Source organism: Ranitomeya variabilis, chromosome 1, assembly GCF_051348905.1.
Source record: "Ranitomeya variabilis isolate aRanVar5 chromosome 1, aRanVar5.hap1, whole genome shotgun sequence".
Classification (NCBI taxonomy): Eukaryota; Metazoa; Chordata; class Amphibia; order Anura; family Dendrobatidae; genus Ranitomeya; species Ranitomeya variabilis.
In genome coordinates, this window is record NC_135232.1 from 543907152 (window position 1) to 543927585 (window position 20434).

The 20434-nt window shown below is 45.5% G+C and overlaps 1 protein-coding gene across 3 annotated transcripts in view; it reads left to right on the plus strand.

The window, feature by feature from the left end:
* LOC143766920 (protein S100-A1-like) overlaps positions 1–20434 on the plus strand; it is a 107225-nt gene that overhangs the window by 40109 nt on the left and 46682 nt on the right. For 2 of the 3 annotated variants that reach the window (XM_077254922.1, XM_077254939.1), the window contains exon 3: positions 15319–15410. The exons of the other annotated variant lie outside the window; for it this stretch is intronic. In XM_077254922.1, the coding sequence (XP_077111037.1) occupies positions 15319–15410 (92 nt within the window). The remainder of the gene's footprint in view (positions 1–15318; positions 15411–20434) is intronic. 3 annotated transcript variants of the gene reach the window in all.

The following is a 20434-nucleotide window of genomic DNA, read 5'->3' on the forward strand; positions in this document are numbered from 1 at the left end:
CAAGACAGAACGTTAAGGAACCGTGCCTGCACTACATCGCGGCGGTATCTCAAGAAAGGACAAGAAGCGAGGTTTATTGTGAAGAGTGAGAAACGAGGAAGTATTGGGCTCCAAGCATTACTTCAAACCAACGGCAGGACAGTTAATTATAGGTTGGCTGTCTCACCTAAATCACCTAAGCAGACATAGGGGGCAACTGTGGGAGAGGGGCGTCACTAGGGTCCCGGAAGAACTCCAGGCCTACCCGTCATACGGGTGCGTCCTAGCCATATCATCTGGGGGACGGAGAAGAACATCAGAACAGATATAAGTTGTGGGAAAGAACATCAGAAACAGACACAACAGTTGTGAGGACTATCCCGTGGTGCTCAGCAGGGAAGTACTACAACACTCAGGCGCTAGAAGGTAGGCACAGATTTCCACCTGCAAAGGGAATTCTGGAGGTGCCATCGGACCGGCCGGTCTCAGCCAGCCCTGTTAACCGTACTCTGGATTGAGGATCTTGAAGCCTTCAGTAAAGAGGTAAAGAGACTGCAACCCTGTGTCCTCGTTATTCACCGCGACCTGCACCACGCACCACCATTATCTCATCTTTCATTGAACGCCCCTTAGCAGGGTCACGGACCGGGTCTAGCCACCGTGACAACCCCAGAACTGAGACAGAGAGGCCCGGTACCGAGTACCCTGCGGCCCTGCATCTGGGGGCGCTCCACAAGCAAACGCATGTGCTTATGAACGCATGCGTTCACATAGACAGCAATGCGTTTTTTTTGCACATTCCTTACGCAATCGACCGCATACGTTTCTAGGCGACAAATTGACGCCTCTAAAAATTACTACATGTATCAAGTCCTCTCCCCGCTCACCTCATTTGCTTGTTGTCGCCCCCGTGCCGTGAAGATGTGTTCGCAGTTTCTTCAATAAAAGGAAAAGTCTGAATCACAGGTCCGGTGAGTGTTGCCGCATTCTTCTTCATTTTTTTGCTGCATATTCCCGTCTTTGTTCTGGATGCAAGCACCTCCCGAGAATACTGGGCTCTAATAGTGACCTCTGAATTTCATGTTTGATCTCGCTTATGGGGCAGTGCTGCTATACTTTCTTCTTCAAGAACATGTATCATTTCCGCGCCAAACCGCAGACGACGAAACGACGCATGCGTCGTCAAACGCGGCAAAAAGCAACCGATCGCAGACACATGCGTCACTAATGTTAAATATAGGAATACACAACGCATGCGGATATCTGCGGAAGAAACGCTGCGGACACAACCGCAAATGTGAAACCGGCCTAAGATAAGATGTTGAGAGGAAATCTGAATCAGTTTCAGTTTCTCTGATTTTAAGAAGCCTGCAAAGGGTAAAGCTATTGAGCTACTGACTATCAGTTATATCTGGAACACATTTATCAAAAATTGCACCAAACTTTACAATCGTAGTACTAATGTTACTGTTCTGTCCTCACTAAATGAGACAGGCCCATGTAGCTATCCAGTCAGCTAAACCGCTATACCGGGTCCAATAAGGAGACTGTGTTTGAGTCTGTGCTTTATTAAACGTAGTGGTATATTGATGCGGTGAAACTGTGAACAATGATATACATGGAATCAGTACATGGTATAAAACAAATACATACTACACATGATAAACGTTATGCATGACATTTAGAAGGCTAGTAACTGAACTAGGAGTGCAACTGGTTAAGCTAGGCTAATATAGAGCAGAAATATCTACAGAGAGGATAAAGACATACCGGCAATGCAATCGCAAGGGGGATGAAGTGTAAGCGTCTTCCCTGGAAGGCAAACTAGAGCAAGTGAAGGAAAAATGGAGGGAAATGTAGGCTGGGCTACCATAATGCATTGCAAGGGAGGAGAATCAGACATAAAAAATCCAAAACAGAAAAATAGAACTGTCAACATAACTCTGACCGCTAGAGGGAGCCAAAGCACTACAAATAAAGGTATGAATATATATCAAGTCCTGTATACTGGCTGAGAAACTGCAAATTATGCAAACAGATAATCGGAGGTAACAAATTAGATGGCGGAGACAGAACACTCCCCGTCTGACATCAACGGATGTCACTACTCCTTTCTTCCGAAGGCAACAATAGGACCAGTTCAGATACCGGTCTGGAAAATGTCTTAGGTTCATTCCCTTTGGTCATCCTTAGTTCAACTTTGCGGACGTTGCCGTCCTTGCTCGGGAACGTTGCGGTAACTAGACCAAGTTACCACTGGTTCCAGTGAATTTGACAGTCCTTCACAAGAACAAGGTCACCTACGTTCAGGTTAGGTTTAGTAGATTGCCACTTCGTACGTGGCTGCAGGGTAGACAAATATTGTTTGCGCCACCTGTCCCAGAAAGTATTTGCAAGACTTTGTACCTGTCTCCATTGGCGCTTGTAGAGGTCCTTAGCGTCGAATCCTCCTGGAGGGGCACTGGACAGTCCCGTTTTTGGGTCAGTAGAGTAGCTGGAGTCAATAGCAAGGGCTCCTCAGGGTAGCTAGGAACTGGAACCAAGGGTATGTAATGCCACTGCTTCGGATGAACTGATCTCCTGATACGTAGCACTCTGTTATTGACATAAAAGTAGAATCGCCTGGTTTCGTTGTGGATATATCCCAGGACTACTTTGCTGTCTGAGTAGAACTTGGTCTGTGTCAGGTCGATATCCATTTCGGATGCGATGAACTCTGCTAACTCAACGGCTAGGACTGCAGCACAAAGCTCTAACCTGGGTATAGTGTGCTCTGGTTGTGGTGCGTGTTTGGCCTTTCCCATAATGAAACCAATGTGGCACTGACATTTGGAGTCTACAGTTTTGAGGTAGGCAACAGCGGCAATTGCTTTGACAGAAGCATCTGCAAATACGTACAGTCTTTGGCTCTGTATCTCGGTAGATGGCACAGGGGCGTATGGTCTTGGCACATTCAGGTTGGAGAGTGCCGCTAACGAGTTCTTCCACTCTTCCCACTGGATCCTCTTATCAGGTGGCAGAGGTGCATCTCAGTCAGATGTTTACCTAGTTAAGTCTCTTAGTAGGGCCTTGCCTTGTATAGTAACAGGAGCTGCGAAACCCAAGGGATCGTACAGACTGTTGATGGTAGACTAGACGCCTCTGCGTGTGAAAGGCCTTTCTTCCTGGCTGACCTGAAAGGTGAAAGTGTCTGACTGTAGATTCCAGAGAAGCCCAAGGCTGCGTTGCATTGGTGCGGGGTCTGACCCCAGGTCCAGGTCTCTGAGACCATTACATAGGTCCTGAGAAGGGAACGCTTCCATGAGTTCTTGGCTGTTTGAGGCTATTTTATGAAGCCTAAGGTTCGAGCAGGCAAGCATGTCCTGGGCTCTCCTGAGAAGACTGATGGTAGTCTCATTTGAAGGCATGGCTTTCAGACAATCGTCGACATAAAAGTCCTTTTCTATGAATCGTCTGACATCTGCTCCGTATTCTGCTTCTCCTTCCTGAGCCGACCTTTTGAGTCCGTAAATGGCGACTGCAGGGGAAGGACTGTTGCCAAAGATGTGCACTCTCATGCGATACTCTGTGACTTCTTTAGCAGGATCATTGTCTCTGTACCAGAAGAATCTTAGGAAGTTCCTGTCTCTCTCTCTCACAAGGAAACAATGGAACATTTGCTGGATGTCAGCGATGAAGGCAATGGAATCCTTACGGAAGCGCATAAGTACTCCCAGCAGTTTGTTATTGAGGTCTGGTCCTGTCAGTAGAATGTCGTTCAGGGAGACATCATTAAATTTGGCACTGGAATCGAACACGACTCTAATCTGGCCTGGTTTCTTAGGGTGGTATACTCCGAACATGGGTAGGAACCAGCATTCTTCAGAGTCTTTGAGAGTGGGAGCTAGTTCTGCGTGACAGTTTTCAAAAATCTTTGACATGAAGGAGAAAAAGTGATCTTTCATCTCTGGTTTCTTTTGCAGATTACGTTTGAGAGAGGAGAAACGCTGTAATGCCTGATTTCTGTTGTTCTGTAGATGTAGTCTGTGGGTTTTGAAGGGAAGAGGTGCGACCCAGCTGTTGGTCTCATCTTTAACGAGTCCCTTGTCCATTACCTCTAAGAACAACTTGTCCTCTACCGACATTGCCACTTGGTTGTCCTGCTTAGTTCTCTGGAAGACTGTGCACCCCAACTGATCCTCATAACTTCCCGACACTATACTGCTGTCGTGAGTAAAGTCTATTGAATGGTTGGGCAGTTGGATGCTGTGTGGCAGTTCCCTGACATGGAACTCATTGTTGCAAGGTTGAAACAGAGATGGTCGTCCTTTCTCCAATGTATTTGTCAGCATGCTTGTCACGGAAGATGGGGTGTGCATGCGTCCCAAGCATACGTTGCCAATTATAACCCATCCTAGGTCTAGCTTTTGGGCATAGGGAGCATTGTGGAGTCCATTGATATGACGTCTCACTTTATGAACCTGCAGGATATCTCTCCCCAACAGCAGAATTATCTGGGCCTGCTGGTCGAGTTCCGGTATAAGGTGTGCTATTCGTTTTAAGTGAGCGTGATGGATTGCTACATCTGGTCTAGGGATTTCAGATCTGTTGTCTGGGATCTGGTTACATTCGATGATCGTAGGTAGCGGTAGGCAGAATTGACCGTCTAATGACTCGATTTGGTAGTCTGTAGCTTTCCTGCCTGCTGTTGTCACAGTACCTGCACATGTCTTTAATGAGTAGGGAGTGCTTGGCCCTTTGATGTTGAATAGGTCAAAGAACGTTGATCTAGCCAAGGATCGATTACTTTGATCATCCAATATAGCATACAGTCTTACAGCTTGGTCTCTATGGCCCTTCGGGTATACTCTGACGAGGCATGTTTTTGAACAGGACCTACTGTCTATTGTCCCTTTGCAGACGTCGGTACATTGTGAAGTGATCTCTGGCGTAGCTGTATTAGTGTTCCTTTCCTCCCCGCCATGCTCACTGTCAGCTGGCGTGTTTTGTGTACTCCATGGAGCTGGGCCAGGGTGTAGAGCGGTGTTATGATCTGTGGTCCCACATTCTGTGCATTTTACACTGACCTTGCAGTCCTTGGCGAGATGAGTTGTGGACGAGCAGCACTTGTAGCAGATACCGTTTTCTGGCATCTGGCATAGATTTTCCTCTAAAGGCTCTGCATTTCAGGAGAGGATGAGGCTTCTGATGAAGTGGGCACTGCTTGTCAGGGTCCTGCACCTTTGTCTCTAATTGGGAGCAGCCAGCAGACCTGTAATTAGAACCTGGAGAATAAACATAAGTCTTGTGTACTGCCACAGATGTTCCGCGTGGATTTGCAGGTGGTGATGGTGTGGTATTAGGGTTGAACAATTAATAAAATGTTCAATTCTCTAGTTGCCTACTCCTGGCCTAATGGATATTGATCATGTGCACTAAAGAAATACACCAGACACAGTCAGCTGTAACTCTCCTTGATCAATGTGTGGCTCAGCTCCAAGAAGGGAAATTTATTAGTCAAACACAATGTTATATATCTCCGGTAAGGGGGCTCGGTTAGCTCTAAAATGGGTGTGATCGGATGTATTCCATTGGTTAGTGGGTTGGGCAATGAGCAAGTCCATGGGCGGATCCATGAGGTCATCAGGGTGGGTTGGTCCATGAGGTCATCAGGGTGGGTGTCACTGTGGGTGGATCCATGAGGTCATCAGGGTGGGCGTCATCTTGGACACCAACACATGGTCTGCTGATACAGGAAATGGCGGCCATCTTTAGTGTCTTCATTGTTCATCTTGGATACCAGAGCACATGGATCTGATACAGGAGATGGTAGCCATCTTTAGTGTCTCACTTTGATCTGAGGAAAACTTATGTAAGGTTAAACAATACATGTTATGGGTTGCTTCTCTCAATTACCTTATGTCTTGAGGTTAATTAAGTATTTGATCTTATGGCTCTCCTCAACAGTCCCCCCCAAATACTTTATTAACCTTTTTTTTTATCTTGATCCCACCGTGGTTCTCTAACCCACCAGTGTTAAGTGTCACTATGACATCAGAGGCTTCATGACAATTCGGATGCTATAGACACCAGAGAATGTATGACTAATTATGGGTATACCGAGGAGGTATATCGGAGCGCGTTACCAGTGTCCTCGGGACTTTCCTACCTGCTGGATCTATTAATCTCCAATCTCCCATCTCCATGGTTACATAAAATACACCTGTGACTAACCCTGATGTACACATCCTAGATCTGACCGTCTTGCCCGGGAGGGGGGGAATTGGAGTTTTCACCAGTTTGAGACAAGTTTTCCCTTGTGGAAAACCTCCCTTTGTAGCTGGACTTTGACAAGCAGGTCAGATCCTACTCTGTCCCTAACTGTCTAACAAGTTTATAATGTGAGAGATGGATTCAGGAGGCGCTCAGCAACCCTGACCGAAGTATGAGTAGTCAGGAGCACCTGGTAGGGACCCTTAAATCTCGACTCCAGGGATGTCCTTCTGATGAACGTCTTTACCAGCACGTAATCACCAGATTGGAAAGTATGGGTACCTTCACTGGAATCTGGACCTGGAATGGATGATAAAACTTGTACATGTGTTATTGACAGTTCTTTAGTAACAACAATTACATAATTTACAAGAATATCACTTCCTAAGGCTAGCTGTTGTGGAAAATATTGACCCAACCTTGGAGGCCCCCCAAAAAGAATCTCGTATGGTGTGAGTTTAGTGGGACCCTTTGGAGTGTTTCTGACTGAGTTTAAGGCAGTGAGCAAAATGTCTGTCCAAGTCTGACCTCCTAACTGGCTTCCAGTATTTTATTTTTGAAGGTGCCATTTAGTGTTTCTACTTTCCCACTGCTCTGGGGGTGATATGGAGTATGTAAACCCAAATCCGCTCCCACCAATGTCCATAGTTCCTTAGACAGTGCTGCAATGAATGCTGGTACTTGGTCACTCTCAATTACCTCTGGGACCCCATATCTGCATACTACTTCAGTCACCAGTCTCTTAACAGTCACTCTGGCAGTCATGTTGGTTACTGGATAGGCTTCGGGCCATCCTGAGAACATGTCAGTCACTTCCAGTACATACTCGTACTTCCCTACTTTTGGCATTTGAATGTGATCGATCTGAATCCTCTGAAAGGGATAAAGTGGTTTAGCCAAATGTTTCTGAGTAACTTTCTGAGGCGGTGCTGGATTGCATGTTGCACACACAAGGCAGGACACAATATTTTTGGGTGACAGTAGAAATTCCAGGTGCCATATAAGTCTTCCAAATTAGGTCATTCATCTGATTCTTGCCTCTGTGGGTGATACCATGTGCCCATTCTGTCACCGAGGGGTTCAGATTACGGGGTAGACAGAGCTTTTTTGTTCACCCTCCAGACTTCATATTCATCCTTTTTTAGCTCCTCCTTCTTGCCATGACTTCTTTTCATCATCTGATGTCTTGCCTTGATGTAGATGGACAATCCTCATAAGAGAGGCTTTAGTCCCGTCTTCAGTGTCTTGTGACACGTACACCGCTGCTTTCTCTTTCCCAAATGGATCCACAGCATAGGTCTTTGCTGTTTTGTTGGCAAAGAAGTTCCCCTTTGCTTCTGGAAAATCCAATCTCCCGTGAGCTTTGATCTCGATCACTGCAACCTCTGAAGGTAGATCCAGAGTGACCACAAGTTCTTGCATGGTAGCAGCATGTTTTACAGGAGTTCCACTGGACATTAGGTATCCTCTGGCTGCCCAGATACTGCCGAAGTCATGAGCCACTCCAAACGCGTATCTTGAATCCGTGTAGATGTTGACCACCTTCTCCGTCGCTTCCTGAAAAGCCAGCGTCAAAGCTTTAAGTTCCGCTTCTTGTGCAGACGTGCGGTGGTAGGGATCCGGCTGAGATGACCTGGTCATGTGTAACCATGGCATATCCCGTATGGAACCTTCCTGTTTCATCAGCAAATCTGGAACAATCAGTGAAGAACGTCAGGTCAGCATGTGGGAATGGGTCTTCAGACACGTTTTTTCTGGGAGGCTACTTCTTCCTGCATTTGTTCGAGACAGTCATGATCCTCTGAGTGTGTAGAGGCATCTTCTCCGAGAGCATCAGTATCATCATCCACATCCCCCCTGGAAAGAGGAAGCAGCGTGGACAGTTTGAAGATGCTGCAGCGGACAAGAGTGACATTATCCGGAACCAAGAGCGAACATTGGAGTCTCATATGATGCTGCACCAACAGATGTTTAGGTTCCAAGAATAGCAATTATGTCGTGTGGAGCCATTAAGAGAACTGGATGTCCTCAGATGATATCAGGATTTGGGATTCCAAGAGCTGGTGCAGACTGTATGGCCTGTTTAAGAGCGTAGAAAGCTTCCACGGATTTGGTACATAGTGGAAACGCTGACGTCTTGAGGTCATCGTACAATGGCTGCATCAGCTTTGAGGCATCTGGAAACTTTTGGCGACAATAAGCGATAGGTCAGCCAACTCATCCGAGGCCCATGTCTTAGGTTCTTGGCAGAACTCAACACCAGAGTCCCATGTCTCGTCGCTGGCAAGTGAGTCATCATTGAACACGATATCCATAACAGGCCAATATGCATCGCCTGCTTTAAGATTTGGCAAGGAAATGAGATCTTGCCACGTGGCTGAGTGATTGCTTTGGATTTGAAGCATGCTTCTGTTGAAAGGCATTGGCTGTTTTTCTGGATCTGGAAGTTGGTTCAACAGAGCAGCAGCTTGCTGGGGTGTAAACTTGACATAGAGGGTGGGCTCCTCAGACATGGGCATTGGCACTGTTGGTGGTGACACCTGAGGCGGGAGTAGAGATGGCACCAGGAGTACAGATGTAATCACTTGTGTGTGAGGAGCAGGAGGAGTCTTGGAATGAGGAGCTCTATTTGGGCAGCTCCAGTATCATGGTGTGGGGTCCAGGTGACACAGGCAGTCTTAAAAGCTTTAACAGTCCTGTCCTCATTAATGCGAGTTATTGCTGCACGAAGTTGTTGAGCACTAATGTCTGGATGAATAGGGTCAACATTAGGGGTCACAGCATGTATGATCATTCTACACGAGAGATTGCCAGCTTTAGTCACCGCTATGTCCCCAACAGCTATCTGACCACGTGACTCAACAATGATTTGACTGTCAGCTTGAATAGTCGCCCCTCCTGCTTCCACTATAGCTCTAGCTACACCTCCATTGTGTCCTAACCGAGAATTGGCAGCATTAACAATAGCGTCTGTCTCCATTGTTGTTATGTCACCCTTTCCCACCACTACCAAGGGTCCCTCAGGAAGTTCTTTTTCAAAAATAGGTTGCCACCATTCCCTCCCCTTTGTGCTTCCTGTGCTATTGGTATCCCCCTCCCAGATTGAGCCCCCCTTGTTACAGTTGCCACCGTCCCATACAGGTGTGCGCTTGGCTGTGAGACAGCCTGTGAGGTACCGGGTATAGGGTTAGGTAGACTGCGTGAGAGTGCTGTTGTAGTGGAAGCGTTGGGAGGAGAGGCCGCTGCTTGGAGCATCTCATGTGGGTGTGCGGCTAAATTAGCAGTGGAAGTGACAGTAGAAAGGGTTGGTGCCTCATTGGAAACCACTGAGATAGGAAACATGGGTAAAGCCTGTTCACTTCCCGAAGGAATATAGTATTGGCCATCAGTGGTCATTACTGGGTAACAAGGATTTAGTGATGTGGTGTGTAGCCTTAGTCTGAGATGTTCACCACCAGGAGCAGCACATTTGCCATCCACAACATGGCTACCGTCAGAATTACATTTGCCATCCACAAAATGGCTGCCGTCAGAATTACATTTGCTATCCACAAAATGGCTGCTATTAGAATCAAAACATTTGCCATCCACAAAATGGCCGCTATTAGAATTACATTTGCCATCCACAAAATGGCTGCCGTCAGAATTACATTTGCCATCCACAAAATGGCTGCTATTAGATTTAGCACATGGCTCTGGGCCACCATTATGGCTGCTATTACATTTAACACATTTGCCATCAACAAAATGGCCGCTATTACATTTAGCACATGGCTCTGGGCCACCATTATGGCTGCTATTACATTTAACACATTTGCCATCAACAAAATGGCCGCTATTACATTTAGCACATGGCTCTGGGCCACCATTATGGCTGCTATTACATTTAACACATTTGCCATCAACAAAATGGCTGCTATTACATTTAGCACATGGCTCTGGGCCACCAATATGGCTGCTATTACATTTAACACATTTGCCATCAACAAAATGGCTGTTATTACATTTAGCACATGGCTCTGGGCCACCATTATTCGGTGGTGGCCGCTCACAGGATATATTTTTGTAATACACATAAGTCAAAACTCTATTCTTTCTATTCCTTTCCTCTTCTACCCAATTTCAAATTTTATTTATTTTTTTTTCTACAGACTTCCAGAGACTCTTTCTCCTGCCCTAGCAATAGACAACAATCCATTATCTTCTAGGATACCTTTTCTTTCTTTTAAGACAATCTTCTACTCCAGGGGCTGTAACCATCCCCCTTCTGGCATTCCACACAACTTCCACTAATTTACACGAGTCTAACTTGCCATCTGAATTTGACTTAGTGCCCATACGGCAGAACTGCATTAATTTCTCCATCTTTCTATAGATACACAGTATATATATCTATCTATCAAGATAACAAACACCAAACAAACAATAAGACGGGGGAGATGACTGAAACCTGAGATTCTAAAGGGAACTGAGTCTGCAGTACTCAGTTCCTATTGCTTCTTGTCACGTGGTCCCTGTCTGACTTCCGTGCTCCGTACTTTACAAACCAATTATTCCCTACTTTGTCAAATTGCTCCCTAACTTACCAGTCCCCATGCAGAGTCAACTCACTCGATGTCACGGGGCAAAAAAAAAAGAAAAACTATAAATTTAATTGGCTCGAACTGAGCCAATTTGCTCCAAGTTTCAATGAGCCGCTACACAATTTATTATGCCCGAACTGAGTCAATTCACTCCAAGCTTTACCGGGCCCCCCTAGGCCGAGTCAATCACTCCAGGTCCTAGTCTCTCTTATACAGAACTGAAAATCTTATCACAGGCGACAACTGTATACCACAGACAAAAATTTTTTTTTTTTTTTTCTACACTTGCTTGCTTATCCATCTCTAAAAAAACTGCTTTTCCTGTTTTAACACACATTGCTTAACTTGCTCTTCCTGTTCCAAACACATGGTTCTCCTTCTGTAAACACTTGCTTCTTTTCTTTCTAAAAACCTGCTTTTCCTGTTTTAACTACCAGTGATCTCCTTCTGTAAAAAAACAAACTTGGTCTTCCTGTTTCAACACTTGCTTCTCTTAACTACCAGTCATCTCCCCTCTTCACAACATGTAATAGGCAGTAGGCAACTAAAATATGTGACGGTTCTTGCAATTAAATGACCAGCAGCGGAGAGACCTTTCTGCCATCTTACAGATACCAAGAAAACCGGACAGTCATGGTTCCCAATGGCAGGGGAACGTCAGGACACATAAATAACGGACGAGCTCTTGGGTGATGGAATCTCGAGCTGACCGTGAGCTAAACCTACCACACAACTAATAGTGGCCGGGGGGCGTGCCTAAGTTTTATCCCTAGACGCCTCTCGCCAGCCGGAGGACTAACTAACCCTAGTAGAGGAAAAAACAGACCTGGCTTACCTCTAGGGAAATTCCCCCGAAAAGGAGACAGAAGCCCCCCACATATATTGACGGTGAGTTCAGAGGAAAAGACATACGCAGTATGAAGGTAGGTTCAGCAAAGCGAGGTCCGCTTACTAGATAGTAGAAAGATACAAAAGGGAACTGCACGGTCAGCTGAAAACCCTTTTAAAATACCATCCTGAAATTACTTTAAGACTCATGTGTCAACTCATGACACCGGAGTGGTAATTTCAGCCCACAAGAGCTTCCAGCTACAGAGATTGATGTAACTGTAAACTGGAACAAAAATGCAAACAAACTTAGGACTAAGAGTCCAACTTAGCTGATCAGTAGTCTAGGAGCAGGAACATGCAACAGAAAGGCTCTGGTTACATTGATGGCCGGCAAGGCAATGACTGAAGAGCAGGAATAAATAGGAACTCCCCACTACTGATGAAAACAGGTGAACTGAGAAAGAAAACACACCCGAGTCACCAGTACCACTAGCCACCACCAGAAGGAGCCCAAAAGCAGATTCACAACACCGGACACGGTCAGGCAATCTGCACAGGATACCCCGAAGGACACAGGTAAAGACTACAGACTATAAAAATCAGCAGACTTACCGTGTTCTGTTAAGGAGGTGATCAGTCTCCAGGTTCGGGGTATTCAGTGCGTCCAGCCGTTCCACTCGCCGGTCCTCAGGGTTCAGGGCTCTCCTCTGCTGGCCCCAGGTTGGGCGGCCAAATATTAGGGTTGAACAATTAATAAAATGTTCAATTCTCTAGTTGCCTACTCCTGGCCTAATGGATATTGATCATGTGCACTAAAGAAATACACCAGACACAGTCAGCTGTAACTCTCCTTGATCAATGTGTGGCTCAGCTCCAAGAAGGGAAATTTATTAGTCAAACACAATGTTATATATCTCCTGTAAGGGGGCTCGGTTAGCTCTAAAATGGGAGTGATCTGATGTATTCCATTGGTTAGTGGGTTGGGCAATGAGCAAGTCCATGGGCGGATCCATGAGGTCATCAGGGTGGGTTGGCCCATGAGGTCATCAGGGTGGGCGTCACTGTGGGTGGATCCATGAGGTCATCAGGGTGGGCGTCATCTTGGACACCAACACATGGTCTGCTGATACAGGAAATGGTGGCCATCTTTAGTGTCTTCATTGTTCATCTTGGATACCAGAGCACATGGATCTGATACAGGAGATGGTAGCCATCTTTAGTGTCTCACTTTGATCTGAGGAAAACTTATGTAAGGTTAAACAATACATGTTATGGGTTGCTTCTCTCAATTACCTTATGTCTTGAGGTTAATTAAGTATTTGATCTTATGGCTCTCCTCAACAGTGGCATATGGCATTGCAAAGTCAAAGCTGGGATCGTTTCTAATTCTCGCTTGTTGGTGTATGAAGTCTACAAAAACGGAGAAGGGAGGGAATGGAACGCTGTGTTTGTATTTGTACGTGGAACCATGCGTGAGCCACCTCTCCTGTAGATTGTAGGGCAACTTCTGGACTATAGGATTAACACCTCTGGCTGTGTCGAGAAATGCAAGTCCCTGTAGGTCGTCTTCATATTTGGCAACTTGGACTTCCTTTAGTAGGTCGCTTAGCTCTCTAAGTTTCTGGAGACCTTTGTTAGATATTTTAGGAAAGTCATCGATTCTTTTGAACAAGGCTCTTTCTATTACTTCTGCTGAGCCGTAACACTCATCCAGCCTCTTCCAGATCTCTTTGAGGCCGGTCTCAGGGCGGTTTATATTAATGTCTCTGATTCTTACTGCATGTTTGACTGACTCTTCTCCCAGGTATTTGACTAACAGGTCTATCTCTTCCCTGTATTGTAGCCCCAAGTCTCTAATGACATTTTGGAAGGAAGCTTTCCAAGCTCTGTAACCTTCAGCTTGGTCAGTGAATTTCATGAGTCCCTTGGCAACCAGTTCACGTCATGTGAAGAACTTGGCAAATTCTGTTGTGAACCGGTTGTGTGTGGAGTACACTGGTGATGGATCGCCCTGATAGTGATGTGAGGTGCGTTCGTACCTGTTAGTGTCCTCAGGGTGGTGCCAGCCGGTGTCGTATTGCTTTGGCCTGACGTACGGTGTGTCAGCAGGATGATCCATGTTGGTTACCTGGTGAGGGGCAAGTTAGTCATTAGCAGAGTTGTTTTGCCTCACATTTTCGAGTTTGTTTCTGTCCTGGAGGCGAGCCTCATGACGACTTTCGCTCCCTTCGCTGGAGACGTCGTATTCTTGTTTTGATACTGGTTCAGGGTTATAGTTTAGATCAGAAAGTTCATTAACATACTGAGATGTGCGTTGTGGTGAGTCTTGTAGTGGAAACTCCAGACTCGACATACTGCTTTGGCTATGCAGCTTGGGGTTTTGTACGGCTTCTAGACTGAATAAATCTGAGCTTCAACCTTCTGGCTCTCATTAAGTGCTTTTTAAAAAAAAAATGGTGGTTAGGGCCTACTAACGGTGTCTGCCGCTCCCTGGTGTCGTCCTCAAGTGAATAAATCTGAGCTTCAACCTTCTGGCTCTCATTAAGTGCTTTTTTTTAAAAAATTTGGTGGTTACGGCCTACTAACGGTGTCTGCCGCTCCCTGGTGTTGTCCTCAACTGTATAAAGCTGAGCTTCAGTCTTTAGGCTTTTGGCCTATAGTAGCAGATATTAAACTGCATTGGCCTACTAGTGTGGTTGGGCCCTTAAAACAGTGTCTGCTGCTCCTGGGTTTGCTACTCCACTGAACAAAGCAATGCCGCCTGTTTAGTCCTGTTACCAATTTTGAACTGCATTTTGCCTACTTTATTCTTTGGCCCTATATCTGTGTTTCCTCCTCATCCTGCCCATTGCCCAGCCACTGCTAGATGAGTCTGCTGGTACATTGACCTAGACCACTACATTCCCCTTGCACTCTACACAACCAGAATCTGACCCTGCTGAAAGTAAGGTTCCCCTTCCCGCATGTTATACCACCTTACACAGGGACAAAGAGGAAGGTGCAGATGAAAGTACAGGTTCCTTCATCAGGTGGGGGGGCATACTCGTTGGCGACGTCACTGGCACAGGGCCCCTCAGAGTACGCAAAAGTGTCACTGCTGGTGGGAGGCGCCCCCGCCGTGCAAACACACCGATGTACTTTGAGGGGCCCTGTGCCAGTGCAAATGCCAACGAGTGGGCTCCCCCTGCTTGCTTAGGATCACAGCACTTGCAAACTTGACATACTTACCTCTCACTGCTCCACTGCCGTGACGTAGTCCACGTTTCCTGTGCCCACTAAAACCTTGAACCAGCCCTACACCCCACAACTTTTGCCAAATGACCCCCAATTTCCAATGCCCAACTATTATTATAAAGTTAATTAAGATTGACAAGCTTCAGAAACAAGAATGGATGTTTTTGGCATTAAAATGGGCACTGTAGGTGTTTTCCTGGCCTCCACTCACTGCCGACTGTGCTTCCCCATTGACTTGCATTGGGTTTCGTGTTTCGGTCGATCCCCGACTTTTAGCGATAATCGGCCGACTGCACTCGACTCGACTCTGGACAAAGTCGGGTTTCGCAAAACCCGACTCGATCTTAAAAAAATGAAAGTCGCTCAACCCTAGTTGGGAATAGATGGTGATGGGGCTGGAATATGAGAAGTTAAATGTGTCTTTGTTGAATCTCTGCAGACGAGTTGTAGCTGGAAGAAGTTGTCATGTCGGTCTGAGCCAGATGGAAAAGACGGGAAAAATGAACGATTCCATCAGAAAGAACGTCAGCAGTAAGTCATTATCTGTAACTGTACTGTGATCTCTTATATGTTCTGTAGGACTGGTATCTACCACTGACCATATGGCGGTAATATCCATATTGGTCTTTATATAGAGATTATCTTCAGTAACAGTGCGGTGATCTGCTGAGGTTCTCCTCCAGTATTAGGGCGCGTCACCGAGTTGTAATCAAGGTTACCTGGTTAGGGGCCCACTCAGAAGCTTCGCCCCCCTGAACCAAAACCCTAGCTACGCCTCTGTGGCTGGCTAAATCCTTTTTTTCTCCCACTGTATATTGGTGGTGTTTAGGAGAAAGAAACAAACTCTTTGATGTCCTAGATAGAAAACTGGTGCCTTGTCCCTTGCGATTAATTCCCCATCCATAATACACGTAGATGAATTACGCCAACATTTATCCTCAACCAACCTAAATTGTCCTGGTGTACATAGAATATCATGATTCTGTGGCACCCCAGGAGTTTGGGTACCACAATAGTGATGTCTTCCTCACGGGGAGGATAGTGCTATGTCTGGAGACAAGTGAGATTTCCTATGGTAGGTTTACACACACACAACACCTTCCACTTCCAGGCCAGGAGCGGGAGCTCCAAGCCCTGTTTTAGGGCAGCTTCCCTGAATAAAGATCTTGGTTTGGAGGCGGAGAGAGCTCAGTTTGTAGTAGGAGTCTGTGTGCAAGGACAGACAGGAGTGGAGCACAGAGGAAAGTGAGAGCTCCAAGAGGCCACGAGCAGGCCTCTGAAGCGTTGCAGCGCAAGAATCCGGGTACCGGGAGCCCGAGGCTTTTGTGGATTGTAAAACACAGAGCAGAACCGGAGGGTATTATTCTACAAGATCTTTGCCCATAATTACCTGTGGCACAGCAGCACCTAGGAGCCTGGAGTCACCGAGAACAGACCCCAGTTCACACGGCCCGAGCTGCCTGCCATACAGGTACCTGTCCTAGGACAGCAGAACAATTAAAGACCTTGTTGAGACACCTAGTGGCAGCAGGGACTCAGAGACAGAAAGTGCAGAGTGGTAGGCTCCCACCTGACTTACCCAGGGGAACTTGTTTGTCTCTGGACTGCCCGGACTTCTCTGCCTGCCCTGTGATCTGGTGCCCTGGACTGTGTATGCTGAAGTCTTCAGTATAGGTAAAGGGACTGCAACCTTGTGTCCTCGTTCTTCTCTGCACCTCTCACTATATCATTATCTACACACCGGGAGCCCTGTGGATATACAGTTAGGTCCATATATATTTGGACAGAGACAACATTTTTCTAATTTTGGTTATAGACATTACCACAATGAATTTTAAACAAAACAATTCAGATGCAGTTGAAGTTCAGACTTTCAGCTTTCATTTGAGGGTATCCACAATAAAATTGGATGAAGGGTTTAGGAGTTTCAGCTCCTTAACATGTGCGACCCTGTTTTTAAAGGGACCAAAAGTAATTGGACAATTGACTCCAAGGCTATTTCATGAACAGGTGTGGGCAATCCCTTCGTTATGTCATTCTCAATTAAGCAGATAAAAGGCCTGGAGTTGATTTGAGATGTGGTGCTTGCATATGGAAGGTTTTGCTGTGAAGTAAACATGTGGTCAAAGGAGCTCTCCATGCAAGTGAAACAAGCCATCCTTAAGCTGCGAAAACAGAAAAAAACAAGCCGAGAAATTGCTACAATATTAGGAGTGGCAAAATCTACAGTTTGGTACATCCTGAGAAAGAAAGAAAGCACTGGTGAACTCATCAATGCAAAAAGACCTGGGCGCCCACGGAAGACAACAGTGGTGGATGATCGCAGAATAATCTCCATGGTGAAGAGAAACCCCTTCACAACAGCCAACCAAGTGACCAACACTCTCCAGGAGGTCGGCGTATCAATATCCAAATCTACCATAAAGAGAAGACTGCATGAAAGTAAATACAGAGGGTTCACTGCACGGTGCAAGCCACTCATAAGAATCAAGAATAAAAAGGCTAGACTGGACTTTGCTATAAAACATCTAAAAAAGCCAGCCCAGTTCTGGAAGAACATTCTTTGGACAGATGAAACCATGATCAACCTCTACCAGAATGATGGAAAGAGAAATGTCTGGCAAAGGCATGGTACAGCTCATAATCCAAAGCATACCACATCATCTGTAAAACACGGCGGAGGCAGTGTGATGGCTTGGGCATGCATGGTTGCCAGTGGCACTGGGTCACTAGTGTTTATTGATGATGTGACACAGGACAGAAGCAGCCGAATGAATTCTGAGGTATTCAGAGCCATACTGTGTGCTCAGATCCAGCCAAATGCAGCCAAACTGATTGGTCGTCGTTTCATCCTACAGATAGACAATGACCCAAAACATGAAGCCAAAGCAACCCAGGAGTTAATTAAATCAAAGAAGTGGAATATTCTTGAATGGCCAAGTCAGTCACCTGATCTCAACCAAATTGAGCATGCATTTCACTTGTTAAAGACTAAACTTCAGGCAGAAAGGCCCACAAACAAACAGCAACTGAAAACCACCGCAGTGAAGGCCTGACAGAGCATCAAAAAGGAGGAAACACAGCGTCTGGTGATGTCCATGAGTTCAAGACTTCAGGCAGTCATTGCCAGCCAAGGGTTTTCAACCAAGTACTAAAAATGAACATTTTATTTAAAATTATTGAATCTGTCCAATTACTTTTGGTCCTTTTAAAAACAGGGTGGCACATGTTAAGGAGCTGAAACTCTTAAACCCTTCATCCGATTTTAATGTGGATACCCTCAAATGAAAGCTGAAAGTATGAACTTCAACTGCATCTGAATTGTTTTGTTTAAAATTCATTGTGGTATTGTCTATAACCAAAACTAGAAAAATGTTGTCTCTGTCCAAATATATATGGACCTAACTGTACTTCACCTGTGGGAAGATATACCATCTAGCTGCCATAATATCCCCCAGCGGACCCCCTAAGGCAGCATCAGTCATCCTGACAGAATACCACAGGCGGTGTCACGAACATAAACTATATCCCTTTAAAGACCTTCCCTTTTTACATGGGCGCCCAGGGCCACGGACCGGGTCGCAGCCACCGTGACATCCCCCTGTGAACCGCAGGGCCCGGTACCGAGTAACCCCTAGCCCACGGGGCGACTCGATTCCTTTGTATGCAAAGGGAACTGCCAACTTGTATCCATCTTCCATCTCTTCTAATCACTTGAGGACGTTCTAATCTTGGATGTAGTAATGTGGAATCGCCAGTTAAAATACCTATTGAACTAACTTTATGTATTAGCTCCAAAGGTGCATTTGTGTATGGAATGAATGAAGAAGCATAACACTTCTCAAAGTCATAATTATTGCATCCCACCCACACATTCACCCACCAATTTGAATGTGTAAAGCTCGTGAGCTCTGGCAAAATAGTAGTGATTCCACATTACTACATCCAAGATTAGAACATCCTCAAGTGATTAGAAGAGATGGAAGGTGGATACAAGTTGGCAGTTCCCTTTGCATACAAAGGAATCATGATATTCTGTGTACACCAGGACAATTTAGGTTGGCTGAGGATAAATGTTGGCGTAATTCATCTATGTGTATTATGGATGGGGAATCAATTGTTTTCTATCTAGGACATCAAAGAGTTTGTTTCTTTCTCCTAAACAACACCAATATACAGTGGAGGGAAAGTCAGCCACCAAGTGTGCAAGTTCTCCCACTTAAAAAGATGAGAGAGGCCTGTAATTGACATCATAGGTAGGCCACCACTATGAAAGTCAAAATGAGAAAACAAATCCTGAAAATCACCTTGTCTGATTTGGCAAGATTTATTTGGCAAATTATGGTGGAACAGAAGTATTTGGTCACTAGCAAAAGTTATATATCCTTTGTTGGCATTGACAGAGGTCAAACATTTTCTGTAAGTCTTCACAAGGTTGGCACACACTGTTGGTGGTATGTTGGCCCATTCATTCATGAAGATCTCCTCTAGAACAGTGATGTTTTCGGCCTGTCGCTGGGCAACACAGACTTTCAACTCCCTCCAAAGGTTTTCTATGGGGCTGAGATCTGGAGATTGGCTAGGCCACTCCAGGACCTTCATATGCTTTTACTTTTTTGTTAAGTATATAATTCCACATGTGTTAATTCATAGTTTTGATGCCTTCAGTGTGAATATACAATTTTCATAGTCATGGAAATACAGAAAAATCTTTAAATGAGAAGGTGTGTCCAAACTTTTGGTCTGTACTGTATATGGTTTAAATATTGAACCAAAAATATAGTTATCTCCCTGCTGAACTGACATTTCAACTTCTGTGGCATCTCCAAAGCTTGCTTCACGATATGATATGAGGGTAATCCTTTTTTACATGAATTTTGGATGCATATTATTATGCCAATACAGTGGAGAAAAACTATTTAGTCAGCCACCAATTGTGCAAGTTCTCCCACTTAAAAAAGTAGACCACAACTATGAGAGTCAAAATGGGAAAACAAATCCAGAAAATCACCGCCTGAATTGACAAGATTTATTTGGCAAATTATGGTGGAAAATAAGTATTTGGTCATATAAAAACATGCAAGATTTCTGGTTCTCACAGACCTGTAACTTCTTCTTTAAGAGACTCCTCTGTCCTCCACTCATTACCAGTAGTAATGGCACCTGTTTGAACTTGTTATCAGTATAAAAGACACCTGTCCACAACCTCAAACAGTCACACTCCAAACTCCACTATGGTGAAGACCAAAGAGCTGTCGAAGGACACCAGAAACAAAATTGTAGCTCTCCACCAGGCTGAGAAGACTGAATCTGTGATAGGCAAGAAGCTTGGTGTGATGAAATCAACTGTGGGAGCAATAATAAGAAAATAGAAGATGTGAAGAAAGAGAAGTGGCACTCACCCGATGATGCTGTACAAAAAATGTCCTTTATTCAGAGCATACACTCACAGACATATAATGGAGAGGCGGCTGGTGAGGAGAGGAGTGCAAGGGGAGGCAAGAGGACGACGGCCGTTTCGCGCCTGCGCGCTTCCACGGGTCCAGGTGCGTGAA